The sequence below is a fragment of the Miscanthus floridulus genome, chromosome 4, assembly GCF_019320115.1.
Source record: "Miscanthus floridulus cultivar M001 chromosome 4, ASM1932011v1, whole genome shotgun sequence".
Lineage (NCBI taxonomy): Eukaryota > Viridiplantae > Streptophyta > Magnoliopsida > Poales > Poaceae > Miscanthus > Miscanthus floridulus.
Genome location: NC_089583.1, coordinates 63003363 through 63013440, shown reverse-complemented (window position 1 = coordinate 63013440; position 10078 = coordinate 63003363). Strand labels below are relative to the sequence as shown.

At 45.7% G+C, this 10078-nt stretch overlaps 2 protein-coding genes across 2 annotated transcripts in view; both read right to left on the bottom strand.

Annotated features, from left to right (window-relative positions):
- Positions 1–3447: 3447 nt before the first annotated feature.
- On the bottom strand, positions 3448–6806 carry LOC136549738 (chlorophyll a-b binding protein 7, chloroplastic-like). The gene is made up of 5 exons (XM_066541136.1): positions 6414–6806; positions 6182–6328; positions 5535–5667; positions 4617–4709; positions 3448–3927 (listed from the first exon to the last, which is right to left on the bottom strand). Exons 1-5 carry the CDS (start codon positions 6692–6694, stop codon positions 3631–3633), a joined length of 951 nt encoding a protein of 316 aa, XP_066397233.1. The 5' UTR covers positions 6695–6806; the 3' UTR covers positions 3448–3630.
- Positions 6807–9145: 2339 nt separating this feature from the next.
- Positions 9146–10078, bottom strand: part of LOC136548563 (S-locus-specific glycoprotein S13-like) — a 3815-nt gene continuing 2882 nt past the window's right edge. Inside the window, exon 3 of the mRNA XM_066540045.1 lies at positions 9146–9296. Within this exon, the coding sequence (XP_066396142.1) occupies positions 9146–9296 (151 nt within the window). The remainder of the gene's footprint in view (positions 9297–10078) is intronic.

The window sequence follows — 10078 nt, the reverse complement described above, 5'->3', positions numbered from 1 at the left end:
CAGTGGCAACAGTGAGCGTGCGGTTTTGGTCTCATGACAGAACATTGGCATGAGAAATGACCGGATGCTCAGGGCCTGAGTCCGGTCAGTATGATGTATGATGACATATGCAGCGCACAGGGGAGACGTTGAGTGACCGGATGCTGGGTGAGTCCGGTAGGGCATGACCGGACACGTCCGGCCATGATTTTTCGCTTCTGGTACCTTACTGGAAATGACCGGACGCTGGTGTTGGTGCGTCCGGTCACTTTGAGCAGCGCGTCCAGTCACCACTTAAATGTACTGATGATCGTTGAGATCAGGCGATCAGCGTTTGAAGCCGATGACACGTGGTAAGCATCGGGTGACCGGACACTGGGGTCCTACGTCCGGTCGATATGACCGAAGCATCCGGTCACCCCGAGCAGTGCCCAGTGAAGGGGTACAACGGCTCTATTTTGTGGGGGCTTCTATTTAAGCCCCATAGTCGGCTCTAGCTCACCCTCTTGGCCATTTGCATTGACATAGCAACCTTATGAGCTTAGCCAAAGCCCGCTCACTCATTTCCATCATTGATTCATCATCTTTGTTAGATTGGGAGTGAATCCAAGTACATTGCTTGAGTGTTTGTATCTAGAGGCATTTGGTGTTCTTGTTTTGCTGTGGGATTCGCTTGTTACTCTTAGTGGTTGCCGCCACCTAGACGGCTTGGAGCAACGAGGATCGTCGAGCGAGGTTGGTGATTGTCTCTGGCTCCGATCGTGTTGATTGTAAGGGGTTCTTGATCTTTCCCCGACGAAGAGCCAAAAGGTACTCTAGTGAATTACTCGTGGCTTGTGTGATCCTCATTTTGTGTTGGTTGTGCGGCAATATTGAGGGTTTGACGTGTGATGCCAATTAGCGCGTGAACCTCCAAGTGAGTGAATTGCCACAACGAGGACTAGCTTGCCGGTAAGCAAGTGAACCTCAGTAAAATATCATTGTGTCATCATTTGATTCTGAGGTGATTGGTCTTCATTGGTATTCATTCTTGTGATTGATTGGCTCCTTCCTCGACACAGTTGTATAATCATCTTGCTCACTCTCTTTATATTACCGCAAACTAGTTATCAAGCTATTTAGTGTAGCTAGTTGTGAGAGCTTGTTAGTTTGGTTAGTGTGGCTCTTTAGTTAGCATTTGAGAGCGCACTAACTTAGTGTAGTGACATAGCTAGTGTGTGGATAGAAACTATATAAACTAGAATTGTGGTAGGTGGCTTACAATTTTAGTAGGCTAGCGCAACATTTGCTTCGCCTCATAATTATGTAACCGGTTTGCTAAGTGTTGTTGTAGAAATTTTTAATAGGCTATTCACTCCCCCTCTAGCCATTAGGACCTTTCACCTTCGTGCCCTCCCTATGCAATCCCACAAGCGCTACATCGGTCTGCCTACCGCTCGCCCCCTGCGACCGCAACTTTCCTGCAGCCACCGCGACTTCCCCTATGACCGCGATCCGCTGCCGCTCGCCCTGCAATCACCGTAGTCACCGCAATCTCCGATGGTCTGCCTTTCCTCTTGCACTCACGCGGTGATTTGGCCTTCCTTCCGGACCCCTCAGTCCCGTCATCACCATCGCGAATTGCCTACGACCGTCACCACCATCCCGCGTCCTCGCACAGGACGTCGCGCGCCACCATCCCACGCCCTCGCCCTGTAGTCTGTGTTTTGGTTTCATCTGCATATGCTTGGTTTTTATGTGGACTACTTAGCTGATTTTATTGTTTCTTTGACTTGCCTGCTACAATACTTACCTATTTGTTTTTTTTTCTTATATATCTCTTACTTAATAATCCTCATGCTGATTTTCCCTACCTTTTCTCTATTTCTTATTTTCTAATTATGATTTGGGCTTAATTTCTTGATTTCTCAATATAATTGTAGCATAGGCCTAGACTGTGTTTTAACTGAGAAATGTGCAATGACCGGTCCTTGTCACAAAGTCTATTGTAGTTGGTCACTGAACGCAGAAGGGTTAAATGACGTAATGTGCATTTGTGCTGTCTTCGTCCAAATGTTGAGATTCACTAGGATTCTGAAGGGCAAAGTGTTATTGTTCCTGGTTGATGGATGACATTTCTCAATTTGCGCATTGTAAGTCATAACTCATGTATGAACTGTTGACTATCAAGTAAAGTGTGTCGCCTCGTGGGTCTGAGCAAATTATTACCGTGCTCTCTGAATGGATTACATTTCTAAGTTCACGTTTGTTTACACCCATGTATTGACAGGACTATATGTGTTAGAACTTGAGATGATGCTTTAATTAGAAGTTTTGGTTTTTGGCTCTAAGTGTTTAATGCAAATGTAATAGACAACTACGGTTTAGTTCAAGGCATGGTGACAATTGTCACAAGTAAATATTGTGCAAGTTGTATAGTGTTTTTGACGAGTATGGGTTTAGCATGGCTAGAGTCTTGGTTTTGTGTTTGTATCTACAGTGACTTACTCTTAAGGTGGTGTGACCTTTTGATCAAATATTTTAAATGATATGTTTTTAGAATAATTTTCATTTTGTTAAATTCTATGTCATGAGATTCTATGTATACCCGTAGCAACGCATGTGCACTTAACTAGGTAAAATATTATCTTAGCCGCATGAAAGAAATGAATATCGGAGACTTTTTGCCGATATAAAATATTATTTTAGCCGTATCACGGAAAGGTCTATATAGTAGAGTTTATGAGCCTGTGGTGCCATGCTCTTAGTGACTGTTAATTTCATAAACTTTGTCTTTTGGATTAAATGTCAGCTTAATGTCTTACAGTATTGTTACCTTATCGTACGATCTATATGTTTTTAGTATAAAAGTTTAGTTGTCCCGTAACAACATATGGACACACTACCTAGTTTAACCAATAAAAATAATATTCATGCAGAAAAAAGAGGAGGGAAGAGACGAAAAGCACCAGGTCGTTCGCTTAGGATAACAAAACAATTTTTTTATTTGATTGGCATGCCCTTAGACTTATATAGAAAACCCACCACTACGCATGCCCTTAGACTTATACAGAAAGAATGGTCTTATGTTGATAAGGTTGTTTTCTTTAAAATTCAGAGTTTTTTTATTCTTGATATTGTGTACTTTTTTACTGTACACTAATGCTCGCGCAGGGAAGACAAAGGTAGCCATGGAACCAAACGTGCCCGCGTGGTACCAGGGAGGATGAAAGATTTGCACTCGCATAGTCACCAAAAAAAAAAAAAAGATTTGCAATCGCATAAAAAACAGAGGGGAGTGTGAGAAAAGGAAAACCAAGGGAGAGGCGCGTGAAGTTGTTGGGGGTAAAAAACCGGAGGGGGAAACTTGTCGTTGGTCAACATCACGAAATTCAAATCTTCCACGTAAAATAGGGAACAGAGGGAGTATTGTTGTTTAATCACTGGATCCAGAAAACCCATTTGCAGCATGTAAGGCACTCTGAAGTCTGAAGACGAACTACCAAACTGTAATAATCCAACTGTACATAGATCACCAACCACTGTTATATGTCTATCTAAATAACTATAGTAGCTAATTTTCCAAACCCATTAGTGTAAAACTGTAAATGCTATACAATATACATATATACACCCGTTGCTGTGATTCGTGCCACTCTGGCAAATTTTCTTTTAGTGGAAGGAGGACAAGATGTTATTATGGAGTGGGTCGGACAAGTGTTCAACCAGGTTCTGTACAGGGCCCTTGCCAGTCACAGCCGCCTGGATGTAAAATCCTAACCATGCTACCATCGCCAGGCGACCGTTCTTGATTTCTTTCACCTTGAGATCCTCAAATGCCACGGGATCCTTGGACAGGCCCAACGGATCAAAAAGTGCTCCTCCTGGGTAGTTTATGTCACCAGGAAGATATATTCCCAATGGTTCTAGTGCGTCGATCCCACAGTACCTCGCATATTCAGGTCCAACCTGACAAATCAGGTCAAGATAATCTTATTGAGTGCAATACTTAATCATTTGAGACAAGGAATAACAAGGGAATCATGCAGCAATGGAATATTCTTAAAGGTTGAAGGTATCTTTGTAAAGTGAATGTCTATGTTTCCAAAGTGTTTGCAAGCATTTAAAAAAAAATGCATGCTACTCCCTTTGTTTTACTATGGTTGCCTAACCAAGGAAGTATGAGTGCCAAGAAAAAATAACTGTACGATGACTATCCATACCATACCTCTATTTTATAACATATTCAGCCACTTCTCATCTTTCAAAGCACTTAATTAGGAGTATGAAGTAGAAATATTGCAATAACTATTACTGATGATGAACACTGTCAGACATACTGTTCGCCTAAACGGCCATTTAGCCCGTTTAATCACCGGTGGTACACCGTTTCCGTTTAATCATCCGTCTAGCCCGTTTAATTGGCCGTTTAGCCCGTTTAATGGACTGTTTAGCCCGACTAATGGCTAAACGGTAGGTGACCGACTGTTTACCGTTTAGCGTTTAGGAAATGGACAATCAGAGTGAAATGGAGGGAGTTTCTTACAAGGTCAATGAATTTCCATGGAGCAGTTCTTTATGTTTTCAAATTGTTTAGACATTAAGCAAAAAAAGGAATCACTCATGTATGGAGGGGGGGATTAGAAAGACAGTATTACCATCAAGAGGGCTTGGCAGATAGCAATTACAATGACACCTTGACCACCAGCAATTCGGAATCCAGGAATCCCAAGGTAATCAAGGGTATCACCCTGTAGAATTGAGTCAACAATTAAAAGGAAAAATAGCAGGCGAACATGTCGATCTTGAGAATATATTCTTTATAAATATAAAAAATAGTATAGTTTTCATTACAAATTTTCTGTACATTACAGATGCAGTGGAGCTGGAGTACATGTCATCTTTACAAAAATTTACGGTCCACTCAATAACATTTTGAAGATATAAGAAAATAAAATGTTGTTTTAACAGTTTTGCTAAGTATTTTCCTTTGCTCTGTATTCCAGATGTGATAAATTTTTATCTTCAAATCTGTCTTCTCACTTTCCATAAAAAAAATTGTAAATTTGATTTTCATGCCAGTTCTAGGTGCCACTGTAAAACAACACAGCAAAAAGATAGTGCATCAACTACAAATAAAATCCTGCTTTTCATAGTAGAGCATGCATGTGTATCCATCGGCTGTTACTGTTCCATCTCCCAGTACAAGTAAGATGGCTGATATGCCAGCATTTGGAGATTTTAGTTTTGCCAGGATGTGCCACCATGCAGTGCATGGAGGATTAGAGGGCAACAGGTCATGCTAGGTTATTTTCCAGCTCTGGAATTTGCAGAAATGCAGATGATTCATCAGAGATAAATGAAAACTATCTTTCAAATGCTGAACATCTATTTGCCTAGCAAATAGAACGGATCGATCATGCAAAAGTAAATGACAAAGAGAACCCTATCTCTTATGATTGTAACATGCCAGATTTAGTCTTAAAAAATTGCAGGTGTGTACAATTCAATTCAAGGAATTATCAATTTGTTCTACAAAAATTTGAAATTGACAAACATGAACACTGGAATTGTACCTGAAGTTTTGCATAACCAACTTTCCACCAGACAGGCTCAACAAAATGCACTAACCCAAATAGATCTAATAGCTCAGGAATAACAACGCCGAGAGCAGCAAGCATGGCCCAACGACAATGTAAGATCTCGAAGCTGCAAGGCAATATTGTTGGACAGAAGTCAGAACTAGGAAAGTAGAGAGAAAAGCAAAGCACTTACAAAGCTAGTACAAATGAAGAAACTCTACATCACAATTTCAGAAACATGATTGATTTTATGAAGCTGTGAAAAGCAGTAATCATTGTTGGTCAGAACCTGGAAAATATGAATGGTGCAGAGAAATCAAAGGGATTAACAAGCTCCAATGGAAAAAGGTTCACATCATGATTTCAGAAGAAAAAGTAGCCCTTAAGGACTGCCAAATACTCAATCGTTTCGGGATAGGGGCAAGCACAACAACATATTGCCTGTAAGTTAAACAACGACGACAACATGCAGGTACTGAAAAAAATGGTATAGTTCTGCCAATTGATGTAAGGAATAGTTTACTTTGGTATTAGGAGCACCCTATGACTACCTGAAGAAGAAAAACAAACTATTGTTCCACTGCGGCTTAAGAAAATAAGACAGTATAGTTAACTGAAGGAAAGGAACAACGGTGACATACTTGAAGTAGTTTGCGAAAGCAACGGGATCCCTGCCCAGACCTGCAATATCGAACCCATAATCTCCAGGGTACTCTCCGGTCAAATGCTCAGGGTAGTCGTAAGGGACGGGACCAAGCCACCGCGGCCGATCTCCGCCGTACCAAAAGCTGCAATCATTGCCACTCAGCTACAGCTCAGTCAAATCAAATGCTGTTTTCCCCTTTCTAATGAAGCAAATAGGACGGACTGCACCTGTTGTTACGGGCGCCGCGCGCGGCAGCGCGGAGAGCGTCGGCCTCGGCAGCTGCGGCGGCCTTCCTGTCCTCGAGGCGGCGGCGGAGGCGGGCGCCCAGGGGGCTGTTGGCGAGGGCCTTGACGGCGGTGAAGGGGATGGCGGAGAACACCAACACGCCCGCCAGCTCCTGCCATGACGCCCGCACTGGCGTGGGACACTGCCGCCGCCGCCCCTGCAGGGGGAGTGCGCTGGGCGGCGCGCCGGAGCGGAGCAGGAGGAGAGACGGTGGCGGCAGCATTGAGCGCGAGTCGGGGCCCACTTGTCAGTGTCAGGAGGAAAATGCTCCAGCCGAGCCGAACCGCTCGAGGAGAGTGTGGAAGGAAGAGGACGGGCAGCGCCACTGCCACGTGGCGGGAAGATGGTCACGAACATTTCTCCGTGCTCTAGAGTTTTTTTTAACATATTTTTTAAACTATTTTTAAAACAGATACTGTTTAATTTTTTTTTCAAAACTAATATTTTTGGCAGCGTCGGATCTGCCGCGCGAGTGGATCTGGGCGGGGCACCGACACCCGCGCATGGCACGGTAAGCCGCTGTTCATTTTAAAAAGAAGTGCCGTTGTTCATTTTTAGTTTTCCACCCAAGCCGCATGCACATGAACACATGGCTAGAGGTAGGGCCGGGGGACTGGCGGGTTGAACTTGGGACAAGACGGGACGGACTTGGCTCCCCAGACTTGTCCAGTTGATTTTTCAGAAATGTCAGGGGAGCTGTTGAGCTTGTGAGTCCACGACGGACGACGTCTGAATCCGATTGCCATTCCGCAGCACCAGCCAGCGAATGCACCTTGGAGTCTTGGGAGTCACACACACGACTCACGACTCATGCCAGCATGCGTCCCAAAAGGAAAAAAAAATCGGTGGCTTTCAATCGGCCTCCCGTTAAGCAGCATTTAGTCATCGAATGAATTGCCCGTCAATACCCGATCTCAGCGCCCCCAGATTAAGTGGAAACGAGAAATGAACTGAGCAGTAGCTGCTCTGCTAGTGCCATTGCCGATGGCTTCCATCTTAATGCTGACGGGCAATTCACTGCAAAGGACCGTCTGATCGGGCGTTGAAACCTCACCGTCACCGCCTCACCGCAACAACTGGTGCGCCCGTGAGCGCAGGCATCCCTGCATGCACGGCGTAGGAGCTGCTGTGCTGCCGTGACCCGAGGACACAATTGGCAATTCCGTTTAACTGTTCTTTCGTGTGCCCGCTATCAATCAATTCGCATCGCAGGCGCAGGCGAGGATGGCAGGGCGCGGAGGCAGAGGCAGAGGCAGGTTAACGAAAAAGGCGGTCCAGACACTGTGTTCACCAAGGAGGCGAGGACCCAAAACGGTTGACGCTGATATTAACGTCTATTCGTTACGAGAGAAAAATACTGTAATTTCGTCGATACGGCCGGTAAGTTCAACCGAACCAAACAAGTGAACTCCAATCCATCGCCAGCGCGGGGGCCGTATGCCGACGAGGGCCACGCGACGAGAGTCCAATGTCCACTGCACCGGGGCTGGAGCCTGGAGGGGACATAGGCCCTGTTTGGATCCATGGATTAGAGCTAGTTTGGGCTAGTTGGAGCTCAACTAGCCCTAAAGTAGTCAAACAGGAGGGCTAGAGTGGGTTATTTGCAACTAGCCCACCCTAAAAAACTATCCCCCAAAGAGGTGATTATTTGGGCTAGTTGGGGCTATTTGAGGTGGGGTCCACTGTTTCTCTCTACTTTCACCCACACCAATGATTTGGAAAGCACATTTATTATCATTTTAACCCTTATATCCAAACATCTCTTAGGCTAGAGTTAATTCAGGGCTAGTCCTAAGCTAAAAACTAACTCTAACCTCTAGCTGTGCTAGAGTATCAAACAGGGCCATAAAGATCCAAGCGCTGTGGCCCGAGAATCCAAGCCGCAGATAGGAATCCCGTAAGAAATTCTCACCAATCCACAGCGGCCAGCGGCCGGCCAGCCACACTGGGGCTGTTCGGCTGGGCTAAACTGCAGGTTTTGGCTGGAGCAGGCGAGTAGCCAGCTGATTGCATTTCGCTACCCCCCATGAGAGGAAGACTCCAGCCTCTTTGGCACGGCTCATCCAAAATGGTTTCACCGGTGAAGCCAGAAAAATTGGTTTTTTCGGCTTCTAGTTCATTTTAACTCCGGCTTACAAAACGGCTTCACGCTACAGCGCCTCGATTTGCGTAAAATAGATGAAGCCAAAGCCGGCATAAGCCGTGCCAAAGAGGCCCTAAATATTGCAGTCTCTGGTTGGCTGGCAGTATGGATATTTATAGCTCTCCGCGAGGATCTTCCTAAATTTTTTACTATTTGACTCTTCTTCCGAACAAAATTTATATTTGGCTCCCTGGGAGACTTAAACTCATCTTTGGACCTTGGGGTCGGCGCTATAAGTCCTGGCACAGAGGTAACACGTCTCGGCACCACAGATCTTGGCGCTGAGATGCCTAGCCATGCACTGCAGGGAATCCTAGATGACGTTGACGTGATCGGTACCATGACGCCGAACTCGGCGCCGCAGATCTTGACGCCGACCTGTGCACGCACCCGCGCGACGGGATGGGTGCGGGAGACAGGCGGGCTGCGGACTGCGGCGTGCGGCTGCTGCACGCGCCCCCTTCCCTTGGATGCGTGGCCGGGTTCGCGGGTAAGCTATGCTCGCACTATGAGTCTGTGACGGGCTGGCTTTCAGCTGTTTGGCGCTGCGCCACGAGGCTGAGCACTACGTGACGTGACGGAGGTGAGTGCAGTGCAGTGCGCGTAGTGCAGTGTTGACCGGGCTCCCGTCTCCGAGACGAGGCATGCAGCGCACTGCACGTCGTGGGTCTGGTTCTCACATCTGCCGTCAGACCGTCCGCAAAGCGTGACAAGAAAGGAGGCGCCTTAGCGCAATGAAATCGACAGCAGCAGCAGGCACCTCCTCCGCCTCTCCTATCGCCACCGACGGCGGCTGGCTGTGACTAATTTATCTAAGCCCATTGATTAATTTATCTAAGCACTACTACTAATTGTAATTGCAGTAGTTTGAAATATCAAGGTTGGATCCTTATATTTATGGCTTTGCTAATGATTTCATTTACTCAATGTTGATGTGAACAGGGCCCGACTATAAGTCCTGTCTATTGCAGACGTGATGAAAAAGTTGACGTGGAATACTACGCCATTAATGTGGTTGTTCCACATAAGTTGCTTTACAAATCTATCCAACAACTGAGATCAGTACGACTCTTGCTTCATCCTTCCTTTTGTTAGGCCTTGTTTAGTTCCAAAAAGTTTTCCCAAAAAGTGCTACAGTGGTCATCACATCGAATCTTGCGATACGTGCATGGAGCATTAAATGTAGACGAAAAAAAACTAATTGCGCAGTTTGGTTGGAAATCGCGAGACGAACGTTTTGAGCCTAATTAGTCCATGATTGAATACTAATTGCCAAATAAAAATGAAAGTGCTACAGTAGCCAAATTCCCAAATTTCGCCCAACTAAACAAGGCCTTAACGATGGGACGAGCCGTGGGCGATGGAGTGGGTAGCGATGGGACGAGGTGGGTGGGCCGCAGGCGGGACGGCGACTCAGGCACTTGAAAGTTGATTGACTGGGGTGGGCAGCGATGGGACGAGGCA

Coding starts and splice junctions, on each gene's coding strand:
- LOC136549738 (XM_066541136.1), bottom strand. CDS start 6,694: ATGCTGCCGCCACCGTCTCTCCTCCTGCTCCGCTCCGGCGCGCCGCCC. Junction 6,329..6,413: donor CGCGGCGCCCGTAACAACAG/GTGCAGTCCGTC, acceptor CAATGATTGCAG/CTTTTGGTACGGCGGAGATC. Junction 5,668..6,181: donor GCTTTCGCAAACTACTTCAA/GTATGTCACCGT, acceptor ATTGCCTTGCAG/CTTCGAGATCTTACATTGTC.